The sequence below is a fragment of the Alosa sapidissima genome, chromosome 2 (genome assembly GCF_018492685.1).
Source record: "Alosa sapidissima isolate fAloSap1 chromosome 2, fAloSap1.pri, whole genome shotgun sequence".
In the NCBI taxonomy this organism is placed as follows: domain Eukaryota; kingdom Metazoa; phylum Chordata; class Actinopteri; order Clupeiformes; family Clupeidae; genus Alosa; species Alosa sapidissima.
In genome coordinates, this window is record NC_055958.1 from 7,296,909 (window position 1) to 7,315,356 (window position 18,448).

The 18,448-nt window shown below is 45.6% G+C and overlaps 1 protein-coding gene across 5 annotated transcripts in view; it reads left to right on the forward strand.

Moving 5' to 3' along the window:
- Positions 1-18,448, forward strand: part of LOC121688129 (protein FAM126B-like) — a 53,384-nt gene that overhangs the window by 25,358 nt on the left and 9,578 nt on the right. For 4 of the 5 annotated variants that reach the window (XM_042067522.1, XM_042067552.1, XM_042067535.1 and 1 more), the window contains exons 2-9: positions 35-91; positions 1,644-1,745; positions 5,324-5,503; positions 6,601-6,681; positions 10,263-10,378; positions 12,032-12,127; positions 12,963-13,079; positions 15,495-15,582. In XM_042067522.1, the coding sequence (XP_041923456.1) occupies positions 41-91; positions 1,644-1,745; positions 5,324-5,503; positions 6,601-6,681; positions 10,263-10,378; positions 12,032-12,127; positions 12,963-13,079; positions 15,495-15,582 (831 nt within the window). In that variant the 5' untranslated portion in view covers positions 35-40. The remainder of the gene's footprint in view (positions 1-34; positions 92-1,643; positions 1,746-5,323; positions 5,504-6,600; positions 6,682-10,262; positions 10,379-12,031; positions 12,128-12,962; positions 13,080-15,494; positions 15,583-18,448) is intronic. The other variant, XM_042067544.1, reaches the window with a different exon arrangement.

An 18,448-nucleotide genomic window follows, 5' to 3' on the forward strand; every position in this document is an offset into this window, starting at 1 on the left:
TCTCTCTCTCTCTCTCTCTCTCTCTCTCTCTCAGAGGAAGATGATGAACACAGAGAGGCGGGTGGTGGAGGAATGGCTCTCAGAATTCAAGGTGAGTCTGCTGGGGAAATCCCTCCCCCCGTACATGTCATGTCTGATACTCGTCTAGTCTACACTTTGCTCAGCCTTCATCAGAGTCTCTAACACACTCTCTCTTCCTCTCTCTTGCTTTCTCTTTCTCTCGCTCTCCCTTCCTCCCTCCCTTTCACTCACACACACACACACACTCACACACTCTCATTTCTCAGTTTCTTACACACAGCAGACAGACACACAACCCCTCACTCATGGTCACACACACTCACACACACACTCACATTCACACACACACACACACACACACACACACACCGCATTAGTGCAGTGGCTCATGGCTGGAAAGCATTGTACCGACCAGAGCCCAGTTCCTCCCAAATTGTGCTAAGCTTGGCTATTATGGCTGGAATTAAGACAAGGCCCATGTGATTTTTGCCTAATTTGCTCCGACTAATTTGCTTTGTTCTTTCTGATCCAAATGTGTGCAGTTCCCTCTCTGCAGATTCTCTCTCTCTCTCTCTCTCTCTCTCTCTCTCTCTCGCTTTCTCGCTTTCTCTCTCTCTCACACGCCTTCTCTCTCTCTCTCTCTCTCGCTTTCTCTCTCTCTCTCAAAATTCAGTCCAATTCAGTTCAAAAAGGAGCTTTATTGGCTTTACTCAGTGAAGCAGTGTTGTCAAAGCAAACATGTAACAGAATAATACAAACAGATATCTGTTTGAAACAAAAGAGAAGAAGAAATACAACGTGTAACAATCAATTACATGATGTATAACAAGAATGAAAATATAGTATGCAAGTAATTAATGTGCCAAGTTGGTCACAATAAAGTTTGCCACTCATTTCCTCAGTTTTATTGACAAGTTAACAGATACATGTGTGTGTGTGTGTGTGTGTGTGTGTGTGTGTGTGTGTGTGTGTGTGTTCCTTTCCCCTTTCTCTCTCTCTCTCTCTCTCTCTCTCTCTCTCTCTCTCCCCCTTCTCATCTTTCCTCATGGGGATTGAGTGTAATGGTTAGCTGGTCCCATAGGGGCTGTGCTGCATACTGAGAGAGAGGGAGAGAGAGCGAGAGATGGAGGTAGAGAGACAGAGAGAGATGCGAGTGTGTGTCTCGTTGGGGAACAGGCTGTTCTGTTCCGTCCTGTCAGCGTTGCCATCTGATGCTGTGGAGATGGAGGTCTCCTGTCTGCATCTATAAGCACAGAGCATAGAACATCACACTGCTTTTAGCAACATGCCTGGCCCAGTCATAACTAGTAGCAGCGGGCAGGCAGCCAGGTGGCACCACCATGCTCTCGCCCCGTCCAGCCCTATAGAGATTGGCCAGGAGATCTCACTCTTAGACGCCTCTCTTGGGCTCCGTTAGACCTTCAATCATGACTATCACTAATACTAGAAGTCTATAAGTGGTCTTCCTGTCTCTCAGTGCTGATAAGGAAATAGTACTGATGTTTGAATTGCTGGGTCATTATTGGATAGATAGATGTGTTGCTGTGTGTGTGTTGCTGTGTGTGTGTTGCTGTGTGTGTGTGTCGTATTTTTCCTGAACTCTGTTTTCTGCTCCTCCTCAGACGCTATCTGAAACCCAGATCCCCGGCTATGCTGGCAGCCTCCATCAGAAGAAGCACCTGGTGCCTGCGCTCTACCGGGTCATCCAGGACCCCCACAATGAGGTGGGTGAGCCCGCCTGTCACCCCCCATCACATTAACCCTGGCCAGGACTTAAACTGCGCCGATGGAGGGGTGAACTGCTGACGCAGGGGAAAAGGAGGCAGAGAGAGAAGGATGGAGGGAGGGAGGGAGGGGGAGTGTGTTAGTAAGATGGTGGAAGAAGGAAGTGGGGAAGGGGGAGTGAGAGTAAAGAGATGAAGAGAGGATGAAGGAGAGAGTGAGAGGAAAGAGATAAAGAGAGGATGAAGGAGAGAGTGAGAGGAAAGAGATAAAGAGAGGATGAAGGAGAGAGTGAGAGGAAAGATAGAGAGGATGAAGGAGAGAGTGAGAGGAAAGAGATAAAGAGAGGATGAAGGAGAGAGTGAGAGGAAAGATAGAGAGGATGAAGGAGAGAGTGAGAGGAAAGAGATAAAGAGAGGATGAAGGAGAGAGTGAGAGGAAAGATAAAGAGAGGATGAAGGAGAGAGTGAGAGGATGGAGAGATTTATGACAGAGAGAGAGGAGGATGCAAGAAAGGGCTAGCAGGACATTCAGACGACTCCCAGGTGTGGGTGGGTGGGTGTGGGGTCAGTATGGGTCAGGTCTGAGACCTCCTGGCACGGCTGCCACTGAGATGATCCATCAGACCTCAGAGCTGTCTCAACATGGTCGCTTCAGAGCGAGAGAAGAGTCACACGGCCACATTTCAACACGCACTCACTCACTCACACACACACACACTCACTCACATACACTTACTCAATCGTTCGCCATGTCTACTTAACTTGCACTGACGGGCAGACAAGGCTGAAATCCACACATCTGCCTGAGGTAGCGTTTCAGAATAATCAGATAGAATTTGTGCATAAACAGATGCATTCAGTTATGTGGGATTTCATTTCACAGTGTGAATTATTTTCTCCATTCAGTGAAGCACTCATTTCCCCTTTCAACAAAAATGATAATATTGTAACAAGCATTGCATTAATTAGGCATCCCGTTTTTTTAGTTGATGAAAATGGGCTGGCAAATGAAATAAGTCACTGGGAGCGATTTAGTCTAAAAGATTTTTTTTCATTCTTCAGCCGCTGAATCGAGCACCAAACCAAGAGAACATTGTGATGTGTGTGGCGTTTTTGTGCGCTTTTGTCGGATTAGCCTTTTAACATGCGCTGCTGATGTCGGTCGGTTTATAGCTATATAGCTTGTCACTTTGCAACCAAAAGCATGGCGACTTTCTGCTCTCATTGAGGATGTCCCATTTGGTGTCCATCTGAGGGCTGCTCTTAAATAGCGCAGTATGGGTGCCCAGCTGTTTGAGGTTCATTACTCCAGCCCCAATCCCTCCCCCCCCCCCCCCCTCTCCCGGACTCTGGGCGTTCCGCTCCCATGATTCCAGATTCCATTAGCTCTGGCCTACACCCCGGTGATGGCGCAGGCGTGGCCCCCAAAGCGTGAGATTGGTCCGAGCGCCGATGACAAATTGGGTGGAAGATCCGATTCTGCTGTCAAACTCAATAAGGCTGCGGCGTCTTAGAGAAGCACGCGGTGTGTAAAGAGAGGACGCAGTGTGTAAAGACGGAGCGTGAGCTCGCTCTCAGTGGGGCTCTGGTACAGCACACACATACACACAGAGCCAGCCAGTCAACAGAAATCAGTTTATTGGACTTACGTTCCCCTGTAGCAGAGTCCTGCACGGGTCCATTTTTTTAGACCCGCCCGCGCCCGCACCCGAAAAGTTCAGCACCAGATCCGACCCGTCACCTGTGGTGATATTAAAATTAAATCCGCACCCGCCCGGACCCGTTAATATTTTGCCCGCGATAAATTGCACACAAGCTAAAATCATTCAAATGAATGTGCTTTATTTTTTTTCTCGCACAATTGAAGCACGTAAAGGGCGACCTTTTTTTTTTTTTGCATTTTGCGTCAGGGATAAACCTTACAACAACGACACAGCCCAAACCTTGCTGCATCAGAACATTATTCTACATAAAATGGACCTGTTAATGAAACAAAGAGAACAAGAAAAAAACAACCTGAGCCTGCCTCTAGCCAACTTTACCTTGACTTCATCCATTGTAGCCGACTCTCTTGCGCTCCAACTACGAGACGGTTATATTGTTTAATGTTTTCACACATAGATGCATCAAACAAATAATTCAAAAGTCGCAGTACTGATGTGATGGGTCAAGTGTCGTATCGTTGACTAAAACACATATTTGCGATGTGGTAATGGTAATTTAGATATACAAATATTTCACATATTTTTCAATGATGTTTTATTTCTATAGGCTACTGTTTTGGTTCTCATCGTATCCGCCCGCAAGGAGTTCTATTCCCGCCCGTACATTTTAGGGACGTCATAATTTACCCGTTTTAGCAACTTTTCTGCTGGTACCCGTTGGGTACCCGCGGATACCCGACCCGTTGCAGGACTCTGCCCTGTAGTACCATCATTGCTGTCTTATCACATATATTTCATATTATTTCATTGAGACTACTTTTTCTTTCTTTCTTTCTTTCTTTCTTTCTTTCTTTCTTTCTTTCTGTCTTTCTCACCTATCCCTCGTTCTTTTCAACTGTCCTTCTCTGTCCGTCTCTCTGCCCCCTCCGTGTGTGTATATGTGTATGTGTGTGTGTGTGTGTGTGTGTGTGTGTGTGTGTGTGTGTGTGTGTGTGTGTGTGTGCGTGTGTGAGTGATGGCAGAGTCCATGCTGAAGGCAGTAGATGGAGTGTGTGCTGTAGCTGCAGGTAGAGAGGCCCATGAATCAGGCGGCTGAAGGGGGAGGCTGGGCCTGAGCCCTATCACAGTAGCCCATCTCCTCTATATCCATCACACTGCTCTCTCACACACACACACACACACACACACACACATTCACTTTGCAGGGTGTGTGTGTCTGTCGGTTGGTCTCTCTTGCACATGGTCACACACACACACCATACACACATACTTTCAGCCTGTCTGATGGTCTCCCACTCCCACTCGCTCACAGTGTCAAACAGACACTCATTCATTCACTCGCTCACTCACTCACTCTGTCTCACACACACATACACACACACACATACTCACTCATTTACACACTCATTTCCTACAGACACACATTCCCTCTCACACACACTGTCTCTATCTCTGTCTATTTGTCTCCCCCTTCCTCTCTCCATCTCTCTTTCACTCCATCTCTCTCCATCTCTTTTTCTCTCTCCATCTCTCTGCTCCACTGCCAGATACTGAGGCATTAATATTCACGCGCTCCTCCCTGCTGAGCGAGAGGATGCTGCTGCTGGCAGGCTTCACAGGCTCCGAGGAGCCAGCAGATTTTCTGGTGCTTTAGCACACGTCAGTGCAGCCACTGATTCCCATCAGTTCGCCAGGGCTCCACAATACAAACTCTTCACCATACACAGCCACTAGTGAACACTGTGTGTGTGTGTGTGGGGGTGTTTTAAAGTATGTTATTTAGTTAACCACAACAACACTGACAACCAACAACACATTCCATTTATAAAGCACTTTATCAAGGCACCCAAAGGGCTTTACAGTGAAGGGGGAATCTCACTAACCATCTTTTTGTGTGTGTGTGTGTGTGTGTAGCTGCTGGAGCCGGTGTGTCACCAGCTGTTTGAGCTGTACCGTAGCTCTGAGGAGCGCCTGCGCCGCTTCACGCTGCAGTTCCTGCCCGAGCTGCTGTGGGTCTACCTGCGCCTGACCGCCAGCCGCGATCGCCACAGCAACGGCTGCATCGAGGCCCTCCTGCTGGGCATCTACAACCTGGTGAGTCTGGAGGGGGTCTAGAGAGACTTTCACACATGCTCATTTTGCAAGTAGCAGACGGCAGTCACCAAACTTAATGAAAGACTCAATACTCAGTGAAATACTAAACAAATTTTCACTGTTTTTCATTTGTGGTCATATAATTAGTTATCCATTGATTTCTAGGATGCCAAGCCATAAAAGTTGCCATCAATGTTGGCTTTCCTAACCAGAATAAGTTAAGGTTTACATCAATGTGCACCTGGTTATTTATTGTAGACACTTGGCTCAGTCAAGATGTGTATTGATCATTTCCTAGGTTCAGTTGCTACCATATGACTTGAGGTGGTAAAGTAAACTGAAGACTGTGTTGGCAGACAGGCACAGGGGACATGAGGTTTTGTGTGTGTGTGTGTGCGTGCATGTGCGTGCGTGTGTGTGTGTGTGCGTGTGCGTGTGTGCGTGTGCGTGTGTGTGTGTGTGCGTGTGCGTGTGTGCGCACGCTGTGGTCCAGACTCCACCGTGCGTTTGCAGTAGTTGAGGAGGACTCAGAGGAGTCATATCAGTGAGTACTCAGTGCAGTCATATCGCAAATTACTGCTGAGTCATCCCCACTTCTCCGAGGTCTGCCTGTTCAGCTGCTATTCAAGTTAACTGAATAGTGTGTGTCTGTGTGAGAAGATGAGATTTGTGAAAATGTTTGTTTGTGTGTGTGTGTGTGTAGCAGAGAGATATGAGAGAGCCTGGTGACCAAGAGCCTGATCTCCACAGGGTGACTAGCACTCTGCTGGCCCACTGAAAGGATTAGCCATCACCGTGGGCAACCACCCATGAGTAACACCCTCCCAGAGGCCAGGACATGCAGAGAGATGTACAAGGACATGGACACACACACACACAAACATGCACACACACATTGTATTCACAAAGAAGTAATCTTGCTCCTTATGGACGAGCACACACTGGGATTGCTTCAGAAAATGTGAATATATTGTGTGTGTGTGTGTGTGTATATTGGTGCTAAGACACACACATACACACAGGGTCATTGAGGTAACCCAACAGAGTGTTGTGAGTTCTGTGCTGAAAGTGTATCTGCTCTCTGTGTGCTGTTGAAGGAGATTGTGGACAAAGAAGGCAACAGCAAGCTGCTCTCCTTTACCATCCCCTCACTGTCCAAGCCCTCAGTCTACCACGAGGTAAGAGCAACACACACACACACACACACACACACACACACACACACACACACACACAGTCTCACTCGTACACTCAAGTCATGTGTCAAGTCAAGTTTAATCAGGAATCATATTTTCAGAATATTCTAACAGTTTTAAGTAGTTAAACAATCGATCATGGGTTTAGCTATTTCAAGGGCAGTGGCACTTGGCAAATTTACTTGTTTGGCTATGTGCTTGATTATTGACCGTCTTTCTCTAGGAATGCTCTACAATGGTTAACAAATCTGGGTGTGTTAAGATCTGCTACAAGGCTTTGAGTGTTCATGGAATTCCCAGAATTCAGTTGGAGCCTCTCATAGACAGAGCATCTGGCTTTTTAAAAGCCTTCTTTCCCAAGTCCCTCCTCTGTACAGGCCAGCGTGGGGTGTGTAATGGTGTGGGGATGGTCAGACATATGTGTGTGCTTTAGCGACATGGCATGTTTACTCGGAGTAGAGAGCCTAGCCTATCCTCCAGCAGTCCATTACTGAATTGAAAGGGAGAATGTGTGTGTGAGGGATTTATGGGTGTAATTACTGGCCAGAGAGGTTCCTCTCCATGCAGTGTCATGGTTAACAGTGACGTGTGTGTGTGTGTAAGCTCACACCAGCGCAGCATGTCACATGGTGCAGGCGGCCTTATCGCGGGAGGAATTGCATTAGCATACCGCTCTCTGCGCTTTCATTCTAAATTAATTCAGCTCTCTCAGCACCTGCATCTCGGCCTTCACTATATTATCAGCCATACCAACCCCCAGCCCTTCACAAAAGCCAATTTCAATTTAGTTAGTCCTCCTTCACTGCCCACCCACCCCACCCCACCCCACCCCTCCCCTCACCGCCACACACACTCAGAATGACTAAGTGTGTTTAGAACAATGCCCCTCTGTGATCCAATCAGAGGCTTTAGTCCAAACTCAACCAACACTGCACACAGACATCCTGCTCTGGTGGTCGGGTAGTGTTTAGGATGTATAGATTTGGCAGTGGAGTGTTTAGGATGTATAGATTTGGCTGTGGAGTGTTTAGGATGTATGCATGTGGCTGTGGATTGTTTGGGATGTATAGAGTTAGCTGTGGATTATAGATGTGGTTTTGGAGTGTTTGGCATGTATAGATGTGGTTGTGGAGTGTTTAGGATGTATACAGGGTTCCCACGGGTCCTTGAAATCCTTGAAAGTTTTTGAAAACAGACATAAATGGAGGTCCTTGAAAGTCCTTGAATTTCTTTTTGAGGAAAACATTCCATATAATTCCGTTCTCTTATTAACATGTTTCCATTATTTCGCCACCACCTCTGTCGATATCCTATGCGTATGCCTGATTTACGTTGGTTAGAACTACACGGCCAGCGTGATTTCTGCGCGTTACCCGTGTGTAGTGTTTGTTGCCAAATATTTAATTTAACATATTGATGAATAAACAAACAGGTTCATGGTAACGAATTGAACTTGTTTAGGAAAAGTTTATTTCAGCTCAGTTTTATGCAAGATACAAACATGAAAAATAGAATAGTCATATGACCAAAAATAAAAGAAAACTGCAACAAGGTATCCTTGGTCTGTTGAGGTAACATGATTTAACCATATAAGTATAAGTATATATACTCTTTTGATCCCGTGAGGGAAATTTGGTCTCTGCATTTATCCCAATCCGTGAATTAGTGAAACACACTGCACACAGTGAACACAGAGTGAACACACAGTGAGGTGAAGCACACACTAATCCCGGCGCAGTGAGCTGCCTGCAACAACAGCGGCGCTCGGGGAGCAGTGAGGGGTTAGGTGCCTTGCTCAAGGGCACTTCAGCCGTGGCCTACCAGTCGGGGTTCGAACCAGCAACCCTCCGTTTACAAGTCCGAAGCGCTAACCAGTAGGCCGCGGCTGCCCAAATGCACATGCTTGAAATTTATTGACACATTAGGTCCTTGAATTTGAGGATATTGGGCCTGGAAAGTCCTTGAAAGGTCCTTGAATTTGATCTTAACCAAGGTGTGGGAACCCTGTGTATAGATGTGGATGTGGAGTGTTTAGGATGTATATAGATGTTGTTGGAGAGTGTTTGGCATGTATAGATGTTGTTGGGGAGTGTTTAGGATGAATGCGTGGCTGTGGACTGTTTGGGATGTATAGAGTTGGCTGTGGAGTATAGATGTGGTTTTGGAGTGTTTGGGATGTATAGATGTGGGTGTGGAGTGTCTGGGATGTACAGATGTGGTTGTGGAGTGTTTAGGTATAGATTTGGCTGTGGAGTGTTTGGGATGTATAGAGTTGGCTGTGGAGTATAGATGTGGTTTTGGAATGTTTGAGATGTATAGATGTGTTTAGGGTGTATAGATGTTGTTGGGGAGTGTTTGCAATGTATAGATGTTGTTGGGCAGTGTTTGCCATGTATAGATGTTGTTGGGGAGTGTTTGGCATGTATAGATGTTGTTGCGGAGTGTTTACATGTATGTATAGATGTTGTTGGGGAGTGTTAGCATAGATGTTGTTGGGGAGTGTTTGGCATGGATGCGGTTTGGGATGTACAGGCTTGCACGTGAGGGAAGCTGAGTCGTGAATCAGCTTGTCGTGCTGTGCTGTGCCATGTGCTTTCATCACGCCACGCTGACTACACAAGTCACGACACACGTCCACTAATCCTCAAGTCATCAGAGCCCACACACACACACATGCCCACCTACTGTACGCACACACACATGCCCGCACACACACACACACACACACACACACACACCTACAACACACACACACACGCCCACCTACAACACACACACACACACACACACACACACACACACACACACACACACACACACTCATACCCTCCTTCCTTCTCATTGATGTCTCAAATAATACACACATCAGTAGTAAACCTCCAAAGATTATAATTCAGTTGTGCTCAGAATGTTAACACACACACGCATTCATCTCCAAATGATATGGTAATCGGTTTCCGTATCCTAAAGTGCTATAGTTTATAAACCTTGAACCTAAAACCTGCAGTGAAAACCTGTTGCAGCAGTGTCTTTTTCTTAACCACTGCAGAAGTCAGTCTATTGGTATGCAGTTCAAAACACAGTTCCACAGTTCATTCTTTATCGCACATTCAACCCCGAGAGGTTCTCTTGAGGTGCCTGTCGAGATATTGGATTCATGCCACATTCCATCTTCATCAGTATTCCGACGGTATTCCGGACCGTATCTGCTCCGTCTTGCGCTCCGTCTCTGATGCCATAATTTCCCTCTCTGTCGGCAGAGTCTGTGTTCATTTCTGCGGCACTGCCGGGAAGCCCCTCGGGACGTTCATCCATGCTGTGCCGTGCCGTCGGTGTCGATGATCTGAAGTTTCATTGCCGGACCACTCCGGATTCTAATTCAATTGTGCGCTATACTGCCTGTTACATGGCGTTTCTACTTGTGATGCAGGAGAGCGTGCTTCCATCTGTCATTCATCAGAATTACTTGTGTTCGCCAGGGAAATATGGGGCAGTGTTTGAGTGGGGGGTTGATTTAGCTTGGGAATGCTGAATTTTCTCTCTCTCTCTCCCCCCCCCCTTAGCCATCTAGTCTAGGCTCCATGGCGTTGACAGAGGGAGCCCTGTGTCAGCATGACCTGATCAGAGTGGTTTACAGTGGCCTGCATCCACAAAGAGAAACCTTCACAGCGCAAAACAGGTGCGTGTACACACACACACATATATAGAACAACATACATTGAGCATGCATTCATAGGATGCACTCATAGCTGTGAAAACGTACTCAAAACCACTATGCACACAAATGCACACCCAGCTATTGTCCAGTCGAACACACACACTCTACTAGTGCACACAGCACATACTCAGTGTTTGCTTTAGCCTCAAGACTTTTCACAGTGTACACAGATTTAGAAATGCACACATCAAGCCTGGAGGTGAAAGTGTACACACAAGGAGCACACTTTGAAGTAAACAACACACACACACACACACACACACACACGTGCAGCCCTGTAGGCACGCAAGCTGTAGTGAACAGCTCCCACTGAGCTGGAGCAGCAGTGCGTTTATCCATCGGCGTCGACCTGTGAAAGGTCAAATTTCTCCCTGATGGATCACAGCCCAGTCCCACACGGCCCCTCAAGCTTGACTGCATGTGTGCGTGCGTACGTACGTGTGTGTGCGTGCATGCGTGTGTTTACAAGTGCAGTGTGGTAGACCTCTGAGGAACGGCTGCCCTCTCTGGCAGGTTATTTATGGGCGTGGCGCCTACCTCTGCCTCCTCGCCTCAGCAGCTCCCCTCCTCAGCCCCAGATAACACCCCCCGAGCCTCACCACCGCCTCGCTCTTATCTCACTGACATCTCTCACACCACAGTCTGGGCAGCCTTGTGATATGTTAAACAGCCTAATAGTCAGTATGTGTGTGTATATCTATCTCTCTCTCTCTCTCTCTCTCTCTCTCTCTCTCTCTCTCTCTCTCTCTCTCTCTCTCTCTCTCTCTCTCTCTCTCTCTCTCTCTCTCTCTAATACACTGTCCCAGCAGACTTGTTTTTATTTTCAGATAAAAGCAATCAAGCACAAAGCTTTAGTTCAGTTTTGTCAAATCCTTTCTTATTAACAGTGTGTCCAACTGCACATGCTCTACAGTCGGCTGCTTTGATCTTCTTATTGTGTTCATGTTTACTGCTTTGGTCTTCCTATTGTGTTCATGTTTACTGCTTTGGTCTTCCTGTTGTGTTCATGTTTACTTTTGCTGCATTGGATACTATGGACAACCATCACTGCCATGTATGAGCACGGTTTTACTGCACAATGGAACACTATGAAATGCATTTCGGTAGAATAAATATTTGCTAGTGACTTGAGGCATTGAGCCAAAACGTTCATGATATTTATTTTCAGATTGCGTTTCCTTACTCAAAAAAGTAATATACCAAATATGTTTTGAAAGAGTGTGGAAATCAAGTCAGAATTGGCTGGAGATGCATACCACTCAGGTATATTGCATTCAACAACCGCAGCACTTAAAAATCTGGCAAAAAATAATGCCAAGCACTTTATTCCATTTCTCCAAATAACGCCATGGGCCACACTGCATTTCAATCAAAATGGCAAGGGACTCATGCCAAAATGAAATGGAATCTCTGTTCACTCTCTTCATTGGTTGGATTGGTGATGTGGATTTGAGGTCAGAGGTCACTGCTGTCAGAATACTATCAGGTCTTGGCCGCAGACCCTGCAAGCTAAGCAGTGTTTAATTGATGTAATCTCTGCTTTGTTTTGCTTCCTGTTTGCATGAGTGAAATACTAACGGACTACTGGCGGACGCTGTCTGTGTCTTGTTGCAGGTTTGAGGTGCTGTGCTTCCTGATGCTGTGCTACAACTCCGCAGTGGTCTACATGCCCCCCTCCTCCTACCAGGCTGTCTGCAGGATGAGCTCCAGGTTGCTCTCTCTCTCTCTCTCTCTCTGTCTGTCTCTTTCTGTCTGTCTGTCTATCTCTTTCTCTATATCTATCTATCTCTTTCTCTCTTTCTATCTATCTCTGCTGGTTGTTGTTTAGTTAGTGGTTTCTTTTTACCCTCATCTTTCTCCTTTAAGTGTAACTTGGTCAATGACGCTCTCTCAGAAATGCACTGTACATTTACTTTTTCTCTCAGTTCAGTGTGTGTGTGTGTGTGTGTGTTTCTTGCGTGCCACCTCAGACGGCGTGTTTGTACCCGCACGGTGTGGCACCACACTGACAAACCCTGTAATTACAGTGTGTAATCGCTTGCCGCTGGTGATTAACTGCCTCATTACCTGTGGGGCTCCTGGTCGCCTCTCAGAGAGATGCCCGTGTCAACATCTCAGCCCCCGACCCGTTCCACTCTGTCTGATCATGCCGCCTCAGAGAGCCGTCATGGCAGTATATCATCATGGTGTCAGCCGCTAATTGATGGTCTGCGTTGTTTTTGAAGCGCCCTCCTCAGCAAGTGAGCTCAAGTCAGAGATGGGAGCGGTCAGCTTTCTTACTTACAGTTTGTCATAGTGGAACAGGTCATTAAAATGAGTGCCAGTCATGTCCACTGCAGGGACAGGATTGCAGTCCGGCTTAGATTTGGGGCAGAAACCTCAGGGCATGTGTTGCCACTATGTCTATCTTTCCAGAACTTTCTGTGACCCTGCCTTCATCTCTCTCTCTCTGTCTCTCTCTCTCTCTCTCTCTCTCTCCCTCTTCTTGTCTTCCTCCTCTGTCACTCTGTCCCTCACCTCTCTCCCATCTCTCGTCCTTCTGCAGACTGTGTGTGTGCGGGTTTCCGCGGCAGCAGCAGAAGCCGTGGCGGGAGCCGTGCAACCGTGTGCAGCTGGATGCCGACTTCATGGTGCAGATGCTGACCGCCATCTACCACGCCACGTGAGTGACCTCTCACCCCTCCACACCTCACCGCACCTAGAACGTTGACCACCTAGAAACACATGTGCACGCAAAGTCCAACAAGCCTTTAATTTGTATTCATCTGTAAGCCAGAAAGCTCCTATTAATTAAAGGGTTAGGAGGTTTGATTTGTACCGTGTTGGCAGACCCAATGGCTCTCTCCTCCCCATTCCCCTCCTTATGCTTTCACTAACACACTGAGGACAGCACTCCATTAGATACCCCTCTGATTAGATTTGCAAAGCATTGTGGGAGCGGGTGATTTCATTGGACAGGGGTGAGCGGCCGTTATAAAGCAGATTACCGCCGATAATGGCAGGCTTCCTCCCCTGCCTCCCTCCCTCCTCTCTCTCCCTGTGCTCAGAGACTGCTACCTCCACCTCAGTCCCCTCCCCTGCCCCCAGTGGAAACACAGGCTCTACCATGGGAATGGAGTTAGGATGGATAAGCCAGAGATAGGGTGTGTGTGTGTGTACATGTATGTGTTTGTTTTTCCATGACCTTTTATGGAGGTCAACAGTGACTCATTTGGTTAAAAGTGCTTATGGGAAGTGTGGTTTTATGTAATGCAAATAGAGTATAGGAGGGGTGGCCTACGTGATGGAAATATGGCCTCCCATATCCAGATATCCCCATTGTTTATGAGAGGTCAGTGTTTGCAGTCGGACGCCACACATCTCCGCAGTGGCCCAGCTTCTACATCAGCTCAGGAGCACAGCAATAAGGTGGCCATTAACGCCGTCTGTTCTGGTGCCTCTGTGCAGCTTTTATGAGGGAAATGCATTAGAGATTAGTCAGAGCCTTGTAGCCACCAGACTGAAGGAGGGGGATGCCTCTCTTCTTTCAGATGGCTGATGGGAAAACACGTGGCAGAGATTGACCCTCGTCACACTTCCAGTCCAGTTATGGAGAGAGAAGCGCTACTCTTAGCACACAAGCACTCTCACGTGATTACAAGCACATGTGGCCTTGTGAGCAGGGCTCAACGTTAACTTTTAAAAGTGGATAAAAGTGGTTGCCAGCTTGGCAACCAGGCATGAGGTTTTGGTTGCCAAAGCCAACCAAATCTGGTTGCCACTGGTAACAATTTGGTAGCCAAGGGCAACGGAGCAACCATTAATGTCGATGAGCCCTGCTTGTGAGAGAGGATTATGAGATGTGACATTGGTCAGTGCATAGGCCTGATTTCATGAAGTTGAAAGATATTTTCAGAATTGATATTGTTCTCGCCACTGATTCTCTCTGGATGCTGTGAACGTTACATCAAAGTAGAGCCCCCCCCCCCCCCCCCCCACACACTCACACTCACACACACACACACACACTTTTTTTGTTGTTTTTGATGATGTTGTGTTTTGGTTGTTTGGGAAATCCACACTTTGTCTTGCATTGTGAGATTATGACAACGTCTGGCACCACATGAAAGACTGTACATCCACTTCTCAGAACCCTGCTTTATCTCCATTCTAGAGTGTTTGTGTTTCTGTGTGTCTGTGTGTGTGCGTTTTTTTGATAATGAGTAGAGCAACTGCAAATGGCTTACACCACTTGGGAAACAAACAAGTCCTATATAACCTTTGCTCACAAGTGCACTTGGCCCATATATGACTGCCTGCTTTGGTGTATCATGATATTTATATGGCTATCATATACCCCTATTTGTCATCGCACTGGTACTTACGTGTGACCTACATTTTGCTGAGGTCCCTACGGCCTCTGGATTCAAACCCAAAATGGGGTATCCGCTATGGCATGTGAACGCGTATATAGTATTACTATAGCAAGATGCTCACAGAATGCCCTTAAGCCACATGCACACCACGTCTCTGTGTTATATTTGCGTACTAAGTGAAGATGAGACGGGGGAGGCGAAAGGGAGGAGGGAATGCTGCACCTGAGAATTCACAATTGAGAGTAACGTGTGTGTGTTCCTCAAAAAGAAAGGTATAACAATAGCTTGATGAATGGGGTGTCTTTGTTGTGGGTGCTCATCTCCTGTAGAGCGTGGCGCTCACAGCCAGCCTCTGCTCGTAGCTCGGGGGTGGAACTGGAGAACTGGAAGTGGCTCTGGGTGAAAGATTCTTCCAAATAGCAAAACGTACATACCAGCAAGCATTTCTGTTGGATTATCAGACAAATCCAAAAGACCATATGCAGTATGCATACATATATATGGCAAATGTGTTTGTATAGCACAGTCCAATGCACAGAGAGAATTCATTGTGCTCTATGTATGTAAACTTTTTCTCCAAGTTGTACACTAATAGGTTGCGGCCTGCTGGATTGTTCTGCTATGGTGATGCAGGTGCTGTCAGCCTGATGGTGTTGGTAGCGTGACTCCATGTGGCGGTGAGTGTGAATCGGCATGACTGAATTAGCATGTTCTCTGTGCAGGTACAATGGGGAGTGGGACATGGGGAGAGAGGCACTCGAAGACATCCTGTACCGATCCCAGCTGGAACTCTTCTCCCAGCCCCTCCTGGTGAGACACACACACAGACACACACGTACACACACACACACAGATAAACATAGACACGCCTCTCTCTCTCTCAATGAAGCAGTGTTGCCAAAGCAAACATATAACAAAACAACACAGATACAATATCTGTTTAAAAAATACAAATTAATAATAATAATAATAATAACAATAACAACAAAATGATAATAATTAAAAAGAGAGAATAATAAATGAAATGTATAATGATACAGTATTACTATACATACTATACTGTATATTTATCAATGTGCTATCATGGGTATTGATTATTGATATAAAGCAAAGCATATCACAATATGGGTCACTCACTTCCTCGATTTATGACATGTTAACAGGTACTGTGCAGCGAGTTTTACACAACTTCTATGCTCTCCCAACAAGTACGGGAATTTGTCTTCATTTTCTAATAGTTCAAATCTCTCTCTCTCTCTCTCACTTTCTCTCACTTTCTCTCTAGATCACAAACATACTCACACACACTCACAGTGGTCTGCCACTTTGGGTTTAGAAGTAATGCTGTTTGCCCTAGCCAGCTGTGCCCGTTAGCATGAAGTCCTTGCCTGACTCACTAGGTCTCGTCAGATGTGGTCATTTAAGGTCTATGAATATGAAAGAAATGAGACCTTCATGCACACTGCTGTACTGCATGCTGTTTTTTATTAAAGCTGCCTAGCTTTCAGACAGTTGTCCTCACCCCAGCAGCTCTACCTACCTGTCTCTGTCTGTCTGTCTGTGACCTCTTATAGAGGTCAACAGTGAAGCCTAAAGACTCATTTGGTTAAAAGTGCTTATGGGAAGTGTGTTTTTTACGTAATGTAAATAGAGTGTATGAATGTACGGTTACACTTTACTTGACAGTATCGACATAAGAGTGACATGACACTGTCATGAACGTGTCATAAACAAGTCATAAACGTTTATGACATAGCGCTTCTGTCATTAGGTGTCATTCGTTTTTTGTCATAACAAGTTAGGGTTAGGATTAGGGTTAGAGGTTATGGTTAGGATTCATGCGTCATGTCACTCTTATGTCGATACTGTCAAGTAAAGTGTTACCGAATGTACTTCTAAAACTGAGTTCCGGTCCTTAACTTGATACAAAAGTTAAAGTAGCTGCGTTTCGACATTGCTTGGCAACCATTCAGATAGAGGAAATCAGTGCCGGCCCGAGCCTTTTGGGGGCCCTAAGCAGAATTTGATTTGGGGGCCCCCTCCCACAACGCAGAGTCACCTGTGCTTGGCGATAATTGACAACTTCACACTATAATGACATATTATAAATTAATACAGTGAGGTTATGCATTAATACAGTGACTGATTATGAACTACTGTCCCCCTGGACACAGATGCATAAGGACTCGGTAGGCGCATTCAATAATCCATCCTTGCTCACATGCCAAAAATGTTTTGGGGCTCCGCTCTAGACTTCTGGCCCCATGTGCTTGGTAAACCAATGTATTAGTTGTTATTTACACCAACCCTGTCACCTTTTAATCTTAGAGGGTACTAATTTATTTATTATTTACAGATTTATTTAAAACATTCATATTCAAAGTGAAGCACTAAGGGTGGTTTACTGAAGTTGAATTGACAAATAACAAAATACAACAGCATTTGTATTTGTTGTAAACAAGTACATCCGTTTAATGACTTGTTTTTCAACAGATTTGCAGAACAAATCCGCAAATGTGCATTAAATGAGCAATCTTCAACTACAAAATAAAACCAAAATAGACAAACATTAATAATCAAAAATAAAATGTCCCAAAAAAATAGATACTTATTCCTACTTCGTTCCTGGCTTTCAGGTATCTGCAACTCTGACGAACCTGCAATGATTAAATAAATACATAAATAAATAAAACAAAAACTATGTTAAATGTGTCATGTCATACTATGTAACCATTTGCCATCAAGAAAACCTCACCTTCTGTGTCATCAGCCATGGAGGCAGACACTGCAAAATCAGAAACAATCCCTCTGTGGTACATTTTCCTTCAGCTACAGTACGTTTTCATGTAGCTACTGTAGTGCTAATGTCCACTTCAGTCAGCTAGCTAACTTTAATTTACAACAAAAGCCCACCTATGGCTAGGGTACATGCTTGATTAAACATCCAAAACAATCCCAATTTCCTTGACATCTGAAATACATCTAGATAAATATATATTAATGGGAGACATTTCTCTGTTGATGGCGGGGATTTAGCTCTGGTGATGGCTTATATTATTAGATCATGACAGCTAGCTAGCTGCCTCAAGCACAAAACATACTGTAAATAATCATGCAAACATACCTGTATCTTGCTCGTTTTTCTCCTCCTCTGTCATTTTCTTCTTACTGTTTTTGGCACCAGAGGGATACTTTTCTTAACATTACCGTCTTCCGATTTTTGAACTTGATGCAGTGTCTGCACGAATTGTCTATGCACCCGAGGTGTCTAGTTTATGCGCGTGACTCAAAGGCTGGCAGACACAGTAGAGGTAGGCAGGCATATTGATCATGAAATCAGAATTTTCTTGTTTTAAATTATTAATTGTTTCATTTATTCATTCATTGATGTCACTTGTTTACGTTATTTATTATGTGAAAAAAAAAAAGAAAGAAACTCGATTGGGGCAGCCGCTTAGTTCGCTTATGCCTCGGGCCGGCCCTGGAGGAAATATATTTCTTGGCGGAAGAATGATTATCTATGAATAAATCGTTACATTTCTCTTTGTTTTCCTTTTACTTTATGAAACTTTGCCAGGTATTTATAGCAACAGTTTTAGAAAAGCAATAAGCCACTCGAGTCCGTAGGTTACGCTGATTCTACAACAGCTAAGGGGGGTTTTAGGCACTCAGCTAG